Source organism: Vidua macroura, chromosome 5 (assembly GCF_024509145.1).
Source record: "Vidua macroura isolate BioBank_ID:100142 chromosome 5, ASM2450914v1, whole genome shotgun sequence".
Lineage (NCBI taxonomy): Eukaryota > Metazoa > Chordata > Aves > Passeriformes > Viduidae > Vidua > Vidua macroura.
Window position 1 is genome coordinate 43,102,523 of NC_071575.1, and position 21,718 is coordinate 43,124,240.

Consider the following 21,718-nt stretch of genomic DNA (forward strand, 5'->3'; position numbering starts at 1 on the left):
CTCCCGGCACGTGGGAGGGGGGCCGCGCGCGCAGGCGCAGGCGCTGTCGCCTGCTGCCGCCTGGGGCCGCGCTGCAGCCTGGGAGCGCGCTGGGCAGCGCGGGCGGCGGCGCGGGAGGAGCTGCGGCGCGGCGCAGGTGAGGTCGCGGTGGGACGGGGCGAGCGCGGGGTGCGATGCTCTGGCGGCGCCGTCCCGCAGCCACATCCCCACCCCTGTGGTCCGCGGGCGGCTTGGCCGCACGGGGTGGCGAGGCGAGGCGTGGGGGAGCGCACCCTGATGGAGTCAAGGCCTCGCTTGCAACTTGCGGGCGGTGCAGAGGCGGGTGTTGAGGCTCAGGGGGGCTGCTCTGCCTCGGCGCCTCCTGCGGTGCGGCCCCGGGACCCGCTCCAGGGCGGGGCCGTGCTGCCGGCCGGGCCGCCGGCGTGGTGCGGCCGCTCCAAGGGAGTCGCCGGAACGAGCAGCCTTCGGGTGTTGGAAAGGCTCTGCGTTGAGAGTCGAATAAAAGTGCCCTGAAGGGTGTAAGAGCTGCGCTGTAGAGGCTGCTGTCAGTGCGTGGATTAAGGTCGTTGCTAAGTTGTGTGCGGCTAGTGGGTAACGGAACAATCTGACTTTATACACTTCAGCAGGATGCTTTAGAGTGGCAGAGAACAAACAGCCAGATTTCATGTTAGATTTTCACCTGCGTGAGAATACTGTTTTAGTCAGACATAGGAAAAAGAAAAGTTCGGCAGATTGCAAGGTATTTTTTTGCATATTTTCAAGTGTCTCGTTCTAGCTACCTAGAAATGCTAGGCTCTATGAAATACTTGATGCCCAAGTTGCACGAAATTAACAGACTGAATATTACAGTGGTAGTTCGGCATGAGACAACAGTTGAAGGTGGAAAAGAACATAGTAAGCTCCTTAACTGGAAACATGATGAAAGCTATGTACTTTTGGCTTCACTGAATGTTTCTTTTGTTTTGTTTCAAATAGACCTAATATTTGTTTCAAATACGTTGCTCAGGATAATTATGTCACCACCTGTGCATGAACTAGGGCGAAGCAAACTGCTGCAGCAGGGCATCTACTCAGCTGCTTATTCCTGAGCATGTAAAAATATTTCTACTTTGGTAGCATTAGTTCAGTCGTAATTGTGCAGTGTGTTTTTCCATATCTTTGAGATCCTTCTCTGTAATTATGGATGGCACATTGTACCACAGAAACCATTAGCTTTGTTTATCAATTTTTATATTGTTGTACTACTAGGTTATTGCACAGGTGTGAAAAATAATATTAAATAAAGCATGTCAAATAACCTAGACCTTTTTCCTCTTTAAAAGCATTATGTGTAGTATCTCTACAAATTGCTTATTTGTGTTTCCATGAGGCTTGTAACAGATCCTGAAGCTTGCCATCAAGAGGTTATAGTTAGCAACCATTTATAACTCTCTTTGTCTAAGTTTGTATTTAGCTTATCATGAGTTGCTCAATCATGGTTGTTTTCAAAACATGTTTCCTTCATCCTTTCAGATTTTTGTGCTGTGAACTGTACACATGTGGGGTTTCTTTTTTTTTTTCTGAATTGTAACCAAAATTTTTTTAAGGTTACTTTTTAATTGTGACTTGATATTTTTGTGATAATAAAGCTTCTTTCACTTAAGACAACAAAATGGAGACAACGAAATTTATTAAGACAATCAAGTATTAATAATTACTAAACAGTGTTTTAGGGACTTTCTTGCAATTTCAGGATTACCATTGACTTGTTGGGTGTTTTACCTTATATTTAGTTAGGAAAATGTTAATTGCTGTTTGTTATTATATACTTTGTTTTATCTGAATAATATGGCTTCCCTTCATTTTTTCAAAGACATTTAAACTGTGTTTCTTCTTAGTCTCTTAGTGTTTAATGCTCCTACTATATTATTGGGAAGTCTGACTGGCACATAAGTCAGACTTGTTATTTTTGAAGTAGCCAGCTTCCTTCACTGCATACTTCCAACTTCTTTTTAGAAGGCTTTTTTCCTTGAATTTTGGCAGATTATGATGAGTGCACCAAGTAAAGCAATAGAACTGCAGCTGCAAGTGAAGCAAAATGCTGAAGAGCTGCAGGATTTTGTGAGAGAATTGGAGAGCTGGGAAAAAGATATTAAAGAAGTGGATTCTGAACTCAGGAAACAGAGTGGGGTCCCAGAAGAGGTAAGAAAACACAAGACCAGTGTCAACTCAGCTATTCATACTGTGATAGTGTTTATAATAATTATGTTTTATGTTAGCAAAATTACATTTTTTAACTTAAAATATCTGAATAGAAGGCGTAAACTAATCCATGATGTGTTCTTCACCTCAAGTAATCAAGAGATTTCTCTGTGAACTGCACCACTAACAGAGCTATGGGGCAGTAGCCCTTGAAGGTGATGAGGCCAGTAAATTTTTTATCGGTTCCAGGTAGATCTATGAGAATATTTCTATTTACAGCATCAGTATTGGTAATTTACTGCTGACATTTAGTATATTGAAGTGATTCTTCAGTGATACTCTGAAATGAGTTGTCTTCTAAAATTGAGTTTTATATCATACATGTAATATATACTATTAAGTGTTGAAAAATTTATGCTTGTAGTTCTTAATGGTTTTCTAGAGCTCATGAGAACAGCTTGCTGGATGAATTTCTAAAAATAAAACTAGCCAGTAGATAGAATCTGTCTAGATACAGGTGCTGTAGATTCTTCAGTGCAAGTGATTTTCACACATCTGTTTCATAAAAAATTGCTTGATTCTATTTAGAATTTACCACCAATTCGAAACAAGGCTTTTAAGGAAAAGAAGAAAACCAAAAATAAAGTCCCTTCAAAGATAACGTCTGAGGAAAACAAGAAAAACAAGATCAAGTCTTACGATTATGAAGCGTGGGGGAAACTTGATGTGGTGAGTCTTAAGATTTGCTTTGTTGCCAGAGTCCTGTCCCCAGTTGATTCTGTGTTAAATAAAATTTTGTTACAGTGCTGAGAATTCAGTCCATTAGTCAGTATCTTATTGTGCTGGGTATTGTATGGACATAAGGTAGCTTTCTCCCAAAAAGGTTACATGTTCATTTGGAATATTGGTAAATACTTGGTTTTCTATTGACTGTGCTTTCATCCAGCAGATTGAATTTGAGTTTAAGGGGAAAAAAAACTTGTTTTAACAATAGACCTATTAAAAGGTCATAATTATAGTAGAATATAAGACTAAGCACAACTGTCAGTATTGGAGGACACATTAATAAAATCTTACTTGTATATTTTGCACTGTTAAATTATAATGAAGACAACACTTTGAGTTTTTATTTTTATAAAATTCCAGGATAAAATACTTGAAGAACTTGATAAAGAAGATAGTACTCATGACTCTGTATCTCCAGAATCAGACTCTGAAGAAGATGGAATTCATGTAGATGCTGAAAAGGCTCTTGCAGAGAAGGAAAAGGTTATAGAATTATGAATGCTTATTATTTATAAAGAAAAAAAATAAGTATAGGAGTATTTGCAATTTTCTTTTAAAAGATCATCTACTGAGACTACACATCTGGTAAAAGAATTGCCTATTTGGAAGTCTTCCTGTCTTGTTTCCCTGCTCATTATTCCAAAATAGAAAATTCTCACTGCAGTTCTATTCCTTCTCATTGTCAGTAGCAGCAAGCGTGGCAGAGTCTAATTTATGTATGCCTGTGATGACAAATGTATTGGTGATTATTTGCTTTGAGAAGTTGAATGGCTGTATAGAATTGATATATAGAGCAAACTGTTTTTTACCTGAACACAACATCTGAATGCCCCAAACTTAATCTGCAAAAACTTAAAAATACTCCTTTTGTGAGACCAGTACATCTGGGAATGATGGGTGAACTTCATTGCTTTAATAATGGCAAGTTTATACCGCTTCAGTTTTACCTAATAAGGTAGGATATAGAAAGAGATCTATCTCAGGCTTTGTTGCCATGAAAAAGAGACTAAGTTGTGTAGCAGCTTCTGTGTTTTTGATAATCTTCTCTGTTTGTAAGCAATCACCTAACCCATCTGCCAGTCAATATTAGAAATATTAGAAATAGTAGTTCTAGCTTTGGTTTGGGTTTTTGTAGGGTGAGTTGTCTGTTTGTTTTAAATTGTCTATGTGGGTGATATTTGTGTTGTATTCCTACTGCTGTGGGAATTCCTTCACTTGTAATCTGCAGTCTACACTGAGAAGCTGAGGTATCTTTGGCTATTGTTATCTTGGCTGCAGTGAGGTCGTTGAGGGTGCATGAGGTAAAAGCTGTGTCCCAGAGGAGGCAGAAATGAGAATGTTAACTTGGAAAGTGAAGATGCCAAACCTAGTTACTAAAAACTTTAAAAAGCCCCATTCGGTAATTTAAGTAGCTATGTACGTCCTTGTTGTGTGTTTCTGGAAATGACCTAGAGATACTGAAAATTAATATTTTATAGCCCTATGTTATAGAATATATCATGAAAATTACTGAATATGGTGCACTTAGAATATAATAGCGTATTTCATGAGAAATGTTGAACAAAAATATTGAAGCATTTCTAGAATACTTTGATTTTTTTAAGGGTTTTTAATAAGCAATGTGTCTGCCAATGTACAGTAACTTGCTGAAAATGCTTTTTTCTATTCACAGGGTAATAACTACTTTAAACAAGGAAACTTTGATGAAGCTATAAAATGCTATACTAGAGGGATGCATTCTGATCCATACAATCCAATATTGCCCACAAACAGAGCATCAGCTTTCTATAGAATGAAAAAGTAAGACTTGCATTGTTAAATCTCTTAATATTTGTGTATTTGAAACACTACCTTCAGATTTTTGGTCTAGTTTTAATTCTTGATTTATACGTTATGCTGTGATTCAGTCTGTGTAAGGCCATTGTTGCAACCTGCCTTCCAGTTTCATAGTAAAATAGGAATCGGCAGGAGAAGAAATCTGGTAGTCTCCTTTATCAATTCTTCCCTGGCTTGCACACTAACAGTTCACCATCTTCTGTGTTAACAGTGTAAGACTTGAAGAAAAAAGAGGAAGTTAAATTGCCTTTCACATTCAGTGAGCTCTATTTTTAAGGCTTTCATTTGTTTTGGTGAAGAAAGGATACAGGGGAATTGGTTATTCTTTCTGTGGCAGTAGAGATTCTTTATTGCTGTTTTCCTTTCTTATTTTAATGTATTTGGAATCAAGGAGTGTGTAGGTACTTGGTTTGAACCCCTTCTGAAGCATGTAAGATTCCCATGTTATCAAAAACCTGGTGAGGCTCAGAGTAGGATGAACTGCTGAAATTTTGGGGTTTGTAACCTAGATGTGTCCAACTACTTTTTTTTTTTTTTGATAGGTTTTCTGTTGCAGAATCTGACTGCAATTTAGCACTTGCTTTAGATAAAAATTACATAAAGGCTTATGCGAGAAGAGGGGCCGCTCGCTTTGCTTTGAAAAATCTTCAAGGTGCTAAAGAAGGTGGGTCTTTTTTAAATTCTTTTCTTAAAATACAAATTTATGTGATCTGCTTCTTTGATATAGGATTTTAATTTTTGTTTCCTATAAACAAAGAATTGAAATACTATGTTGCATATTCTTCTGGCGAGGTAAAATTCAAGTAGCAAGTCCCAATTATAGCGGTGGATGTTAGTAGTTCTTGAATAATTCAGCTTTAACTGTTCTAGAATGATGTATTCCTTGAAATATTTCAGGCTTCTTGGGTAATTACAAAAAAGGTTTGTCTCAAAAGAATGCTCTGCTTACTGGTCTGTGCTTTCTACCTGAAACATACTTTTCTGGTCTTCTGATAGATTATGAAAAAGTTTTGGAGCTGGATGCAAATAATTTGGAAGCAAAAAATGAACTGAAGAAAATTGATCAGGTAAAAAGATCAATAGACCCTAACATAAGTTAATACACCCTATTCAGTTTATATCTATGTCAGTTTTTATAATGAGAGCTGATTCAATAAATTCTCACATGCTTTTTCTGGCATCTGAAGTTCACCGAGGTCAAAATCTTGAATGGAGTTTCTTTTGGAGAAACTCACACACATGCAAATATCAGTGTAATATTGGATTCCAGACTAAAACTGCATGTGTGCACCATCTGGTGTCTTTTGGACTTTTTGTTTTTGGTTGGTTGGGTTTTGGTGGGTTGGTTGGCTGATTTGTTTTTTTAATTTTCCCCAATTTTCTACCTCCTGTGTTAATGCTTTCTTCAGTCATGCTTAGTATTTTGGTATAAGGAAGCACAGCACAGGAGAGAACTTCTGTGTTCTCTTAGCCGTAAAACTGCATTGCTAGCCTGCTTGTAGTCCCACTGATTGCTGTGGTCAACCAAACCAGAAAGTTGTTCTAAGAACAGAACAAAATACTCCTAGTGCAAGTTAGATCCTTTTCGTGACAGGGAGAATGTTAATTATGATGACCTTTGTAAATATAAGCTCACCTGTCACTTCTGTATGAATTTACTTACATCTCTTCAACTGTGTTTTTGACAGTGCTTCGGAAGCTACATACTTTTCATTTACCCAGCGTTATTCTGACTTGCAGACCCTCAAAGAAATATATTTTCAAGAAACAATTTGAAGTTGTTTTTAAATTGTCTCTTCAATTTATATTTCATTTACAACACAGGCACTGCTGTTAAAAAGATTGGCAGATTTTCTTATCTTAAAAGTTTAGAAATTATTGTAATTTACGTTCTGAAAATGTTTAAGTGGGGAAATACTTACTGAAGGGAAAAATTATGTTTTTACAGGCTCTATCATTAAAAGAAAATTCAGAACAGAAAGAGTTTGAAGATTCAGTCAGAACAGGATTAACAGATGAAGAGAAAAAGCGCATTGAAGACCAGCAGCTCAAGCAGAAGGCAGTTACAGAAAAAGATCTGGTAGGTCACAGGTTCTGGTGGAACAGGAAAAACCCAGCAAAGAAAAAAGTTGTGTTGTGCTGTTAGTTATGCTGCTTTTAGTTATGCAAATGTATAAATTAAACCTGATACTGCTTTGAACTTCATACTTGGAATGTCCTTGATGTTACCTTAAGTGTTTCCCATTTTGCCTTCAGGAAGGTGAGTGGGACAGTGAGTTCTGTATGGATTTGTCTGGAGGAATAATTATCAAAGGTAGCTTTTACAGCCCAAATTGTATATGCGAAATTTCAAATACACAGTAAGACAAGTAGAACTTTAACTGCACTTTACAAAGATTCCATTTCTCCATTATTATAAGCATCTTGATGCTTGCTTGTCCAAGGGGAGTTGTGGACTATTTCTTGTTTTCAAACCTCTGATTACATGATGAATAGGAGTTATAAAAAGGACTTTGGGGGTGCAAGCAACAATGACATGTATTTCTGGATGCATAGTCTTGACTCACAGTTGGCTTATTGATTTCTCCCTCTCACCATTCTTTCAGTAAATAAATAAAGTTACCAACTAAACCATAATTTTTCTGCTCACTTACTTAGGTATGTAGCTCCTGACTTGTTATAGGTATGCTATACTGGTTGTAAAAAGTAATTAGATAAGAATGAAAGTATGGATTAAGGAACAAGAGTTTGACTAGGTCTCAGAAGAGAAATCTCAGTCTAATACAATAGTTCATTGGCAGCAGAGCTGACTCACTGCAGGATTGTTCCTGGTGACATGGATCCTTGTCAAGTCTGAACTGTGGCCTTTCTGGTTTTTTGTCAGTCAGTAGAGTAGTAGCAGAGAAGATGTGCAGCTTCAAATCAGTATTGAGAAGCAAAAGGTAATTTTAGTCCCCCAGAAACAAGCAAAAAAGTAATGTAATGTTCTTGTATGGAAAACAACAACAATATTTGGACCCAAGTAATATTTAAGGATAAGTTTTATGGATCAGGATAAACATGAATTTGTGAAGTGCATAAAATCATCTTGAAACGGGAATTGTAAATGTTCAGCTTGTGTTTAAATTCATGGGGTACACGGTAGGTTACATCAAGCATAAAGTTAAATAACAAGTTGTAGACTTACAAGTCTGCATTTGAACTATGCATGTAGCAAAGTTTTTTTTATCCTTCAAGTATTAGAAAGTATTAAGATAGTTTTTGTATTCTGCCTCCAAACTTAGATAGGAAAAAATGTGCTGTAACTCTCTGCCCTGATGTGGGTGTTCTTTGCAATTCATCTTCATAATGTTGTCACCCTCTCTGCAAAAAAGGATAAGAAAAAGTTAATTGCACTGGATTTTCTCAGTGTTGTTTTTTTTTTTTTTTTGGGGCCTAAATATTCCAGGGTAATGGTTATTTCAAAGAAGGAAAGTATGAGGCTGCAATAGAATGTTACACCCGTGGTATCGCAGCAGATGGCACCAATGCACTACTGCCAGCTAACAGAGCCATGGCCTACCTAAAGATTGAGAAGTAAGTGGAATTGTACATGCTGTATTGTTTGTTGTAAATCAAGAGGAATAATGATCCAGCAGATTTTCACTCGAGTTATTGTCACTCCTCATTTTTGTTAGAATTCAGTATAGAATAAATTACATTGAAAGCAGTAAAGGAGAGGGAACAAATCTGTATGTGTGATCTCAAAATGCAATTCGTAGGGAGCAAGTGAGAGAATGAAATAGCACCACTATGAAATAATGGTTTCTGAAGTTGGATTTTCATTCTTTTATGTGTGCAAAATCCAGGTATTCACCTTTCTGAAAGGAACTGCCCAAAGCTTTGTCTTTGACTATGAAACCCAGTCTGCTACTAAATATTGCACTGTAAAAAGAAGTGGATTATAGCTTCTGACTTCGGAGGGAATGAATAAAAGCTTTTTCTGGAAATTTTTACATTTTAAAATGTTTTTTTTTAACTTCACTGATAGAGGGATGTATGTATTGCTTGTTTTTTTAATTAAGTTTTATCCAAATAACTCAGAAACTGTACAGAAATTCATGCTTTCCAGCAAATTAGATAAGTTCCGGTTTTTAGGTGTGAACTTTGACTCTGTGATGGTGTGGTAATTTAAAACTTGTAAGCTGGTAGCATGAAGAGCAGAGGGTTATGTTGGTCATCTGTTTTAATGTTACATGGCTGAGTATCTCTAGAGATAGTAGATTGATCTCAAATTACGATAAGATGGGTTGCATGGATAGTATTTCTGACATAACACTTGTAATTTAAAGGACATCAAAATGCAAATCTTCTGTGAAATTCAGAGGAAGCGATACTTTAATTGAATGACCAAGCAAGAAAATTGATTCCTTATGATTGTATCATGGGTCTTTACATTTGAAAGAGGACCAAACATAAAATGCAACAAAAGCCCATTGGTATTCTTACAAACTACTAGTGTTGGTGAGAACAGCAAATAAATATTAATTTGCATAAATTTAATGATAGTTTGAACATGGAGAAGAGGAATGAATGCAAATACTTCATTAAGTACATAGTGGAATCATGATCTAATGTAACTGTATAAATGGGATGAGGAAATTTAATCTTAAAATGAAGCAAATGACATTATTGCAAGGATATTCTGAGTTCTCATTTTGAAATAGTTAAGGACAAGTCACAGAATTCCAAATGCAGAGAAATTTATTCTCATGAATACTTGCTTCTCCTCTCTGGTACCTTTTCTTTGTTTGCAGTGGTATTTCTGGTTTTCAGAAGTACAAAGCCATGGTACTAACTTTGATTTTAAGGCTGTTGTTGAATTTTTAAAGTGGTCTCTGCTCTGACAAGCTTTAATGTGTTTTTTTTTCTTTACAGAGTATGTGAATTTTTGTAATCCTAAAAAGAGTCAGCACTTTGTTATGAGATACCAAAAGATACAGCTTAAATTTCAAGGTGCTGAGAAACCATATTTTATGGGAATTTTTAAATTCACATTTTAGCTCAGTGATACATTTATGTATGTAGGTAATGAAGATTTACCTTTATATTTTAATTGGTTTGGGTAGCTCTATTGTTTCAGTTGAAATTGCCTCTTGAAACTGATTATTAATTTTGTACTATGCTTTTGCTGAGGTACAAAGATGCAGAAGATGACTGCACACAAGCTCTGCTCTTAGATGCTTCCTATTCTAAAGCTTTTGCCAGAAGAGGAGCTGCCAGAGTTGCTCTTGGGAAGTTAAAGGAAGCTATTCAAGGTATGATTTTGAAGTAGCCTAAATGTGGTAGGTAATAGATCAGTATAAGGACATCCTGATCTTTTTTTGTTCTGACTTACTGAGATTATCAGTGCAGAAGTTAAGAATTAAGTGGTTTCTCTTGGATTTCACTGAATATGTATAAAAACTCTTGTGTTGGTGCCCACATAATGGGAAGACAGTTTTGTGTGAACAGCTGTTGCTGTTTATAAGTGGTAAGAAATAGTTTGGAAAGCTCATTTAAAAGTAGGTAATGATATAGGCATTAGGATGACTTATAAGGGGACAGTGAGGTAGATTGAGAACTGGCTGAACAACAGGTCCCAGGGGGTCTTAATCAGTGACACAGGGTCTAGCTGGAGGCCTGTCACAAGTGGTGTGCCTCAAAGTTCAATACTGAGCCCATTGTGGTTTAATTTGTTCATCATTGACTTGATGAAGGGGCAGATGCCTCCTCAGCAAGTGATGATAGAAAACTTGGAGGAGCAGCCGATACCCCAGAGTGCTGTGAGCCTTCCAGAAAGACCTTGACAGATTAGAGAGGTGGGCAGAGAGGTACCTTCAGAAATCCAAAAGGCAAATGCAAGGGCCTACACCTGTGGAAGAACAACCCCTGTACCAGCACAGACTCAGGCTGACCTGCTGGGAGAAGGACCTGGTGCACAACAAGCTGTCCATGGGCCAGCAATGCTCTTGCGGCCAGGAAGGCCAATGGAATCCTGGGCTGCATTAGGAAGAGCACTGCCAGCAGGTCCAGGGAGGTGATCCTGTCCCTCCACTCAGCCCTGCTGAGGCACATCTGGAGTGCTGTATCCAGTTCTGGGCTCCTCAGTGCAAGAGACATGGAGCTCCTGGGGTGGGTCCTGCAGAGGGCGACAAAGATGTTCAGAGGAATGGAACATCTCTCTCATGAGGAAAGACTGAGGGAGCTGTGCCTGTTCAGTCTTGAGAAGAGATGACTGAGGGGTGACCTCACCAATGTCTATCGGTATCTGAAGGGAAGGTGTCAAAAGGATGGAGCCAGGCTCTTCTCAGTGGTTCTAAGCAATAGGACAAGAGGCAGCAGGTGGAAACTGATGCACAGGGAGTTCCACCTGAATATGAGGAAGAACTTCTTTATTGTGCAGGTGATCAAGCACTGAAACTGATTTCCCAGAGAGGTTGTGGAGTGTCCCTCAGTGGAGATATTCAAAAACTGTCTGGATGCCATCCTGTGCATTGTACTCTAGGATGACCCTCCCTGAGTAGGGAGGTTGGACCAGATGACCCACTGGTGGTCCCTTCCAGCCTTGGCCATTCTGTCACTTACCTGCCTTTAATTATTTTTAGAGCTATGAAAGGAAAATAGAAGGTTTAAAATCTGCCACATGTACATTGTAACTTGAAATATCTACAGTTTGTGTGTTGTTTTTCACTCAGATTTTGAAGCGGTTCTGAAGCTGGAACCTGGAAATAAACAAGCAATAAATGAACTCACGAAAATAAGGAATGTATGTATGCTTATTTGGGTATAGTGGGGTTTTGTTTGTTCAGAAGTTTTTTGTAAGACTATAGTACTAGAAGGTTTTTATTCTTTATTACATTATTTTTAACATACCTTGTATTTGTTCATGAAACACCTGATCTTTTGTACAACTTGGCATTTTTTTTCAGGAATTAGCTGAGAAAGAGCAGCAGACTCACAAAGAATATCCTGCAGTATTGATAAAAGATGCAGAAATCAAAAATATAGTGAAAATGATTGATAATCCATTGCAGATTAAATCAACAGTAAGTTGTTACATGAATTGCTTTCTATAAAGGTGGGAAAAGTAGAGTTTGGAGTTAAAATCTGCTTTCTGTATTGCAGACTAACCCCTGATAGATAGCCTTGCCTGTGGAAAGCCAAAAATACATAAATTTACTCTTTTGATATTTTTCAAGAACATATGCACGCATGGAAATGCTAATGTTCACAGCAGTGGTGGGGTAAGCATTCAGCCTGCAGTACCACCCTCAGCAAACATGGTGTATGCATACATTTATAATGTGGAATAGGCAGGCAGCCCCAAAACCCTGTCTTGTGCCCATAGGTAACATTGCAGTTGAGACTAAATGAGAGAGAGTTGAGAACCTCTGGGTAAACTTTCCTTAATTTCTACTGCTGTTTACAGTTTTTACAGCAGCCATAGTGGTTATAAGACAAGTTGCCTACTTGTGCCATATGCTGCTTTCACATAGGGCTGCTTTCCAAAGAGTTTTGAGCGTGCATTTTCATCCATGTAAACTGCAGGACAGCTGGATATTGGTTTTCAATATGCAATGTATTTGGACTATGAATTATCAGTGGTTATAGTCAGATGAATGAGTTATAGATGAAAAAAATGTAATACCAGGTTTCTTTATGTATTAGGCTTCCTCTTTGAGTATATTTAATCTTTATACATTCAGCAATGAGTTGTGTAAATACAAAGAGTGCTCGTACTTTGTATGTGTATGCACTCATGCTATTTGAAAACCTTTGTTTACCCTCATAAGTAATGTAATTCAGATGGATAGTTCTAATAGAAAATGTTTTGGTCCTTTGGGAGAGAGGAGTATTATGTCCTCTCTGTAACTAGAAACATTATTTCTTTAAACCTAGAATAATTTATTTTGAAAAGCTGAAATACTATAGACAGTTATATTTATTAAGTGTTCACTTTGGCTGCTAAATTAAGTGAAGATGCTAGGTTGGTTGTATTCCTCTTGTTATTTTGTTAAGGTTTTCTAGATCTCAGTATTTCTAGAGCCATACATACTATGTTCATGTTCAGCAAATGAAGTTCTAAAGTAAGAAGCAATGAGAGCTTTTTTTTAAGACCTGTGATGGTGGTACTAGGCGATGGTCAAAAATAATGGGGATCACACAGAGATTAAATAATCTGAAGCATTTTAGTATATGGTGGAATTAATTACCTTAGGATGTATGTAATATGGTCAGTCAGCAGGGCTGAGTTACAGGTATTTATTATATCAAAATTTTAAGTTGTGGGCCAAGGCCTGTGTTGTTGGATATTTTTTTGTTTTGCTAAATTACAAAGTTTTACCACATTATGGGACAAAGTATATGATAGATCATGCCTATTCAACCTTAGTTGAAAAGTATACATTTTTAATTATTACTTGGAAAACAGACTGCATACGGAGATCCTCTAGGGTAAGGATATACTGGTTTATGAGGGTAAAGCAATAAAATTATCATAACAGGCTTTATGTAGATTTTTATGGTTTCCTGGTTTTGCCATTTCCCTTTATGCCAAGTGTCTTCTCTGTGCACCACTGCAGAGGTAACTTAACTGGTTATCATATGCTTATTTTAAGTTACACACAGCTGTGTCTGGAGTCTGTTTACACACTTAGGTTGAGTCCACATGTGACGTGAGGTTTGTGCTCTATTTAGAAGCCATTGCAAAGAATAGATATTGAAGAAGTTGATGATGATACATCAGATGGTGACTTTCCCAGCACTACTTTAATCAATAACTGGAGGAATTTGGTGAGTGTTGAAGCAACAGAAGCTCTAGATCAGGATGATCGGTTGACTACAGTTGATACTCCAAAAGCAAAGCACTTGAAAATAGAAGAAATCAGTGATACATCACTATTACAGTAAGTATAATAATTCTGATCCTCTTTTTAAAAGGTAAATGTAGTTGAAATATAATCTTAATTTCCAGATGTCTACATGTGGTGAGGTATTGAAGATACTTTGGAGAATCTGAATTGAAAAAGAAATGTTGAAAGAAACTGCAGTCCTTGCACATCTGCCTTTTTACCACTCAGTGGTTGAAACAAATATGGCCTATTTAGTTTCAGGTGCAAATACATTGCAAATATAAAGGAATTTGTATTTTTCTGCATGCTGTACTCTTTCTTGCTTGGGCACTCAGTCTTCCCTAGCTGTTTTTACAACTTTTATTTGTTGTTTTTTAGAAGATATTTTGAACAGAGTTCAAGCATTCTTTGTACCCCAGTTGTGTGAGAGAAGAGGAGCAGAGGAGTGTCACCACCCTTTCCTCTGCTGAGGCAGGTGGTAGCTTCAGATGTGCTCAGTTTCTAAGTCACACTGTGTTAGTTAGGCAAACTGAAGTCTGTCTTGCTGAAACTAGACTGAAGTACAGAAGCTTTATCCTTGCTCAGTCTTAGAACTTTTTGTCTGCTGCATCAGCACTGCTTCGTTCTGTTGATATAAAGAATTCTTATTAAAGAACCTGTATGAGAAACACTGGCCTCACACACCTTTTCTAGCTCAGTTAGATGGATTTACTGTGAAGCATTGAAGAAAAAAGTATATTCTTAGCTATTTCTTATTTTCTAAAAAATCAATGGACTTAAATGACAAGTTATAGGACAGAAAATAGATCTGCTGCTATCAATGCTGAAACTAGTTTATCCATTTGACATTGTTACTGCTTTGTATTATGAAATTGCAGAAAATATGTTTTTGTTGTTAGGTATATATGGGAGAAACCTGCTATAAAATGCAGTTATTTCCAGAAATAAAGTAGAGAGAGGCTGAGTATTTGCAGATGTGTTTTTTTTAAGAAAAAGTGAATCAAATATAAAGCTTGTATAATTTGATGGAATTTTAAAATATCTGCTTAAACTAAAACACATTCTTTTCTAAAACGTTTTCAGTATTTTAGCTTTTAATGAATAGAGAAATCTCCAATTAGGTCTCACTGTAGAATTTCCTTAAAAGTTGATTTGATTTTGTGTTTCAAAATACCTTTGTAGGCAACCTGTAAATGTGAAAGGAATTTCATCAATATTGCATCCATCTTTTCCTGCAAGCAAACAGAGAGAAAAAGAAATTAGAAGGTCATTTATGTCTGCTTCTTCAGTTCCTCCCATTCCTGCAAATTCTTTCCAGCTTGAGTCTGACTTCAGAAAGTTGAAAGACTGCCCTGAAAGCATGTACTTATACCTGAAGGTAGGAAACATAGAGTATCAACAGTGTTTGGACAGTTTCTTCAACATAGTTGAAGAAACAGTACCCTTAGGTGGAAGGGATACGTATGTTTAGAGTGTCTCAAGTGTGCAAGAATGCCTTTACTTAATTGTCTTCACATACTTTTGCACCTTTTTATTTGCTTTAAATACAGTCTCTGCATTTTTTTTCAAATATAGACCCTTCTTTAAAGACTTTACATTTGTAATTCTATTAAATTCTTAATTTTTCAAATGAGTACTTCTAGGGCAATTAGATATAGTGGCATTTTTAAACTGAGCAAGTACTTGAAACACAGCAATCTACTTTAATGTGTGCTTTTACTTACATATATTTTTGAAAAAAAATCACTTAAAAAATTTTAAGAGAAGTTAGAAATTACCATTAATAAAAAAACCCAAACAAACAAGCAAAAATAGTTGTTTGATGTTAAATTGTGTGATTTGATTTTTTTGCTTTCATGCACTTCAGCATTGTTCATGACCTTCTGAAAATGCACATGTAATTCTCATGATTCAGTTGTGGGTTTTTTTTTTTTTTCCTAAAATTAACTTTTAAAATTTTTCCATAGCAAATAGAGCCCTCACTTTATGCAAAGCTGTTTCAGAAGTCCTTAGATCCAGACTTGTTTAACCAGATCCTGAAAATTCTACATGACTTCTACATTGAGTAAGTTTAACTCCTCCTTTGTTTTACATTGAAAGGTTTGGGGGTTTTGTGGTGGGAGGAGGTTGTTTTTTTGTTTTGTGTTTGGGGGTTTTTTATGTTCTCTCTAGTCCCAACCTCAGGCTTACAAAATTGTTTCCAGCACACAGTATTACATGAGCATAATGAAATAATTGGAATTACTCAATAGTTGCTTCTTAAGAAGTGAAACTCATCATGAAAAAAACAGGTAGAAAAGAAGTGAAAAAATACTTCTACTGAGTATTGTTGAATTGTGCTTTGCTAAAGAGCACCAGAAACTTGCTTTAATTTATATGAAATAACTTTTGTTCGTATAATTGTGTGTGTATTCTGAGAGCACATAAAATTGCACAGTCTTCTATTTTAACTTTCTAAAGCTGAGAAATTCAGAGGGTTTTGGTTTTATGCCACACTTACTGTGATGCATTCAGACTTAATTATCTGCTAGCATTTTACAGTTGCCTGTAGCAAATGTGTATTGGAGACTGAGGTTCTGATAAGACAGGACCTGACAAGTTATTTTTGAAATTTCTATCTATGCTACTGTTTGAGTCCTAAAGTTAATTTTGTCTGTCAGAGGCACTGTACTGCTTTCCTGAATTACACTGTCTGAGGAGCACACACTCAGTGTTTTTCGGTGTTGTTTTATGAAGATAAGCAAGCATAAATCAATGTCTCCTTTCCGTTGGTTTCCTTAAAAAGTAAAATGTCCATCAGATGGGTGAAAAATAGTGTCTTAGAGATACAGTCCTGCATTTGGTGATATAACATAAAAAGGCTAGGAAGCTGAAATTGTTTGCTGTAAGGTAAAAGTCCTGTCTCCCTCCGAAAGAAATGTGAAATTATGAAAGAAAAATACAGTTTGCTAGTATTTGTAACAAAGGCAGTGCCTGTTTACTGTTGACCAGAAAAATGTAAAATGAACACAATCTAGGAATTTTCTGTATGGATGAAAATTAAGGCAGCTGTAATTGGCTCAGCTTTTCAATGAGCTTCCTATGGCCACAGGTGCTGCTTACTTTCACACTACCTGATACATTTAAAATAGTGATGTTACAGCCAGGTGTAAGCTTTAAATCATGTAGTAGGTATTCTGTACATGACCAGCAGCCAATTTGCATCAATCTAGGTTTTTGTATTTCTTCACTCTTGCTCAGTAGAACAATAATACCTACATAAATGTTTCTGGATATTGACTTTTTGCTTTGTGAATGGACAAGTGGAAAGACAAAGATAGGGAATATGAAGGAGAGGGGAATTTTATTGGTCCTTTAATTTCTTGTTCCTGAATACTTCAATATTGCTTGCAGCTACTTAATATTTCTAGTCAACAGTGGTTATTTTTATATTTGTAATAATCTTTTTCAGGAAAGAGGAGCCGTCACTCATCCTTGAAATCCTCCAGAGGCTCTCTGAATTAAAAAGATTTGATATGGCAGTAATGTTTATGTCAGGTTCAGAAAAAAAAAGTAAGTAATTTGGTAGTGTCTTTGTAACCTTACTTTGTGATACTGCAGAATCTGGCAAAAATATGTAAAACTTAGCATTATTCTTGTTTATTCTTTGTAATAATCATTTTAGTTGTCTAGCTTTTTATTGTTTTAGAAATTAATATGAATGTCATGTAATTTTTCTTAATACTTTGACTCCTTATTTATTGTTTAGACTAGAAAACTACAGCTAAATCCTCTTATTTTAATCGGAAATACTACTGCATTTTATTCTGATAAAAGAAGCTTTGCTAGCTTGTCAGTTTGTAGTTGGTAATGTTACAAATGTATGAATTTGTATGAAATCCTACATCTGAGATACAAGGTATCCAGATTATAGTCTCCACAATTTACAACAATTTCTTGACAAATCCTGACTTTTCTGTTGGCAAAAGAATGAAAACAGAATCTCTAAAGCACTCAGCCTAGTTGTCTGTCCTGTTCTGGAGGTATCAGTCATGTTAGTTTGCAATTTGTCTTAACATAGGCTTGAATTCATGGTTTATAAAAGTGGGTTTTGTCTCAAATTTTTTCTTTATTTAGCACACCAGACAGACTATGTAATAGTGAGACTCTTAAAAGAAAATAATTTCTCCGGGACCATGTAAATTTAAATCCATTATCTACAGTTGAGTTTTACTACTTACCATTATACTTAAAACATTTTGAAATGTGAATCTCCTTAAAATAAAGTAACTTGGCTTACTGAAGTGCAATGCCTCTTACAAATGTCATTCATGCCTTTACCTGATGTAAGCTTTATCTGCCATTGGCATAGTTTGTCTTCTGCATGCCGTGGCATAGTGTCAAGATTCTAAAGAAACTAAAAGCTGCCTGTTGCCTGGATTATACACCTGTTTTAAGGAAGTGTTGTTAGGCAGCTCCTGGGCATCAAAACAAAGTGAGAGTTTTGATTTGCTACTTGTGTTCATCCTCCCAATAGTTCAAAAATGTATTCGTATTTCAACTGCATAATCCATATGCCCCTTACTCTCACCAAGGAAAGAATTGGACTAATTTACTTTAAGGATGTGAATTACAAAAGTAAGAATTCATGTTGGGATTTTCTTTTTCAGTCACACAGGTATTATTCAATCATGTGAACCACATGGGATTAAAAGATGCTTCTGTTGAAGAATTGAAGAAGAAATTCGGCATTTTCTCTTAGCAAGATGGCTGATGTAAATGCCTAGATTTGCACCTTTTTTCATGTGGAAATTAGTTAAGAAGGCTGTAAAGACTGCAGTTTTGTTGCCTTTTATAAATAATGAAACTCTTAAGCTTGGGTTAGCCAAATGGCAAGTGCCTGAAGAGATCATTATTTAGTTATGAAGTACATTTGTTTTCCAGTACCTGAAACAATATGGATCTACATTTTCTTCAGTGGAATCTGTTTGCCTGAAAAACAGTTGGGCAGATTGGCATTCAGGATCTGGACTGTAGATAGAGATCTTTATTAAAAGGAAAATAATATTTATAAACATGTGTTTGGTAAGAATCAAATGCTGTATATTAGAATTATGCATGGGTTTTTTCTTTTAGAAAATAAACTGAATGTTGAATTGAAGATATTATATTTTTAAGGATTTTTTTAAATTAAGATGCCTAAATCACTCTTCTGTAAGGATCCATCACATCAGAACTTCTACTCTGCAAAGTGAACCTAAAGTATGATGGCAAGAAAATTCCAGAATTTTTACTTGTGTTTATCTAAAAGTGAAGTTTTAACATTGGTAGCTGAGAACCTCTGAAGCTATTCCTGTGAACCTCAACTCTAATTGCAGAATAGAAGGAAGACAAATATTGTAGCATTAAACTAAAAGTTTAAAGAAAAACACTTTCTGTCTTCTTTCAAGAGTACTTTTAAAACAATCTGGTGAAACTTAATCCTTGTGGATCAGTTGTTCTGACTGGGTAAACCCCTTAAGATGACTCAGGAGGCTAAGCAAAATACCTCAACAGTAGAAGAAGGCAAAGGCATGAAATTAACTGAAATTCTTAAATAAGATTGAGCATGAGGCATAAGTTTCTTGCACTGCTCACATGACCAGGAGGAAATAACAGCATTTTCTCAAGTATACTCTAACTGTAGTATCCAGGTGGTGGTGTAAGTTTATCTGCTGCCTCTTCCATCCTGGACATGCTAATATCCTGCCAGTTTGCTTTCATCCTGATTCAGCCCTTGTGCTGTGCTCATGCTTTTCTGAAAGTTTTGGTTTGATAGTTGTGCTTTTTTTCAGAGAAATTATTAAATAGCTATAGCATTCAAAAAGACTTCGAATTCCCAACATGGATTAGTAGGAAAAGGTGTAAATGTTGTCTTCTATGCAGTCAGTATTAGAAAAATAATTTTAAAACATTTGCAGCTACATTTGCATTATGTCCTAGTTCAGATATAATCCAGTTTAAAAAAAAAAAATAACAACCAAACAAACTGAGCTGCATCCTCAGGCCTGGTAGCAATTGACAGGGATGACATTAGCACTGGACCCCTAAGGTAGCTTCAAATTAGCCATGGACCTGAGCACCAGAGCAGGCAGTGCTACTGGGGAATGGAAGAGCCTTTATATAGCACTGCTTACAGGCTGCCTACAGTAAGAATTGTTACTGCTGGGTGTGTCCCAAGTTACTGATACCGGGCTATTTATTCCCCTTATTGTAAAGCACTTTGGATAAGGTACTGGGGATACTGCTGTAACTAGTAAATGGTAGGGGATGGAGTAGTTACCTGATAATTTTATGGACTGTTACAAGTTCAGTGTCGAGCAAAGGTGTTTGCTTGACTACATTATACTAATAAACCATTTTGTGCATTCTCAAAGGCTGTTTTTTGAAAGATGTATGAAAACAGGTGATTAGAATAAGGACCTTCAAAAGTAAAAGCAAGATCATGGCAGAAGGATTTGAAACTATAAGACAAGAATCACCTATAACCCCATTGTGCTGTGCTCTTAATGAAAATAAGCTGTCATTGTTGGGTTTTGACCAAACTGCTACTTTTACAGATTTCTGTTCAGGATTTGTGCATGTTGAAGAGGGCTGATGAAGTTTTCCAATCATGTAGAACTTGGTGAAGTGGATGAGTAGACCTGATTTTATGTTGCTACTGAACTTAGGCGGTCAAGATTAATCTTGCAGATGATATGCTACTATAGACTTTTGCTTTCATTTCTAAATGCAAAATCTGAAGTTACTTTTCAGTACATAGAAAACAATGCAAGATGGAGAGCAGAATGCAGGTATTCGGGGAACTGTCAGCTCCACCTGCTCCAGGAGATGGCAGTGTTTTTCCCTTTTAAATTGTTAAAGAGCGCCAAATTTCTGAACAGTAGGATTTGATAAAACATGGAGAAGATTCACAGATGTGAAGCAAGTAAAAATTCCTTTTTGGGGAGAGAAGTGGATTTTTTCTCTTTTTTTTTTTTTAATGCAACACACTCTACACTGGTTATAATCCTATTGTGTTAGAGAAAATAAAGTTTACATAAATAGTGTGAAGCAGATAAACTGTGAAATACTTCATAGCCTTTTGCTGTGTTACAGCATTCAAGGTGTCAAAAATATGAGATCATGCTTGCTGCAGTGATGGATTCAGACTTGAGTTTTAAATGATTCTTTTACTTACCAGTATTAAATTATTTTTTTTCTAGATAACTTTTTAATTCATCAAGATAATTTTTTAAATTTGAATGTTGTCCTCTGGTAGATCTCCAAGACAGTCAAACTCCATATTGTCTTTTGATTCCATAACCCAAGTTGTTAGAGTATTGAGGGAACTTATCCTAGGACTTACTTCTGTAGAACATCCTTACAGCTTTCCCTATTGACAGTAGACTGTGACTTTTCTTTTTAATAATAATTTTAATAATAAGTAGACTTATTTTCTTTTTATGCTTTCCAGCAACTCTGATTAGTTCTGCATTCATAAAGTAATTGTTTAATCTGAGCTGTGTTTGTCTTGCTTATAAGGATGTCTGGTGACAATCACACATCAAGGTAAAGACACTTGACTTACTGCTTTTTCATTACACTGCTGTCAAAAAAAAAAGGTTTTAACATAACTTGTACTTGGCAGTACTTGTGTCAGTTACTGTGGAAAGCATAAATGAATATAGTTTGAGTACTTGTTCCAAAAGATTTTTTAGGATTTTTTTCTAGGATTGAAAATTAATGATTGTGACACTGCTCAAGAAGTTCTTGCTGCTTTTCTTCTTCCTTTTTGTTTTATTTAAAAAGAGACATTTCAGTTTGCCAATTCTCACATCCAACAACTGCTGTTACTTTTGAAGCTATTTTTAAAATAATTTTATTTATATAAATTTATATATCATTTTAATAACTTTAATATTAGTATAAGGTTAACATACCAGTTTTTGATATTTAGACTATAAGTCTTCAGGGTCCAGAGAACCTGGATTTAGGAAACTTAGGTTCTAGCTCATTCTTCTCCTTTACTAAGCAGAGATCTT

General features: G+C 36.3%; 1 protein-coding gene across 2 annotated transcripts; it reads left to right on the plus strand.

Moving 5' to 3' along the window:
• Nucleotides 1–70: 70 nt before the first annotated feature.
• Nucleotides 71–18,816, plus strand: RPAP3 (RNA polymerase II associated protein 3). 2 transcript variants are annotated; one of them, XM_053977302.1, is made up of 17 exons: nt 71–136; nt 2,023–2,181; nt 2,770–2,910; nt 3,328–3,450; nt 4,640–4,767; nt 5,346–5,467; nt 5,800–5,870; nt 6,752–6,883; nt 8,252–8,379; nt 9,979–10,100; nt 11,520–11,590; nt 11,754–11,870; nt 13,522–13,730; nt 14,859–15,054; nt 15,644–15,741; nt 17,128–17,228; nt 18,326–18,816. In XM_053977302.1, the coding sequence occupies exons 2-17, from the start codon at nt 2,026–2,028 to the stop codon at nt 18,415–18,417; spliced, it is 2,007 nt and encodes a 668-aa protein (XP_053833277.1). In that variant the 5' UTR covers nt 71–136; nt 2,023–2,025; the 3' UTR covers nt 18,418–18,816. The 2 variants fall into 2 exon arrangements, with proteins under 2 accessions (XP_053833277.1, XP_053833276.1); XM_053977301.1 differs by lacking the exon at nt 71–136 and adding an exon at nt 449–739.
• Nucleotides 18,817–21,718: the final 2,902 nt, after the last annotated feature.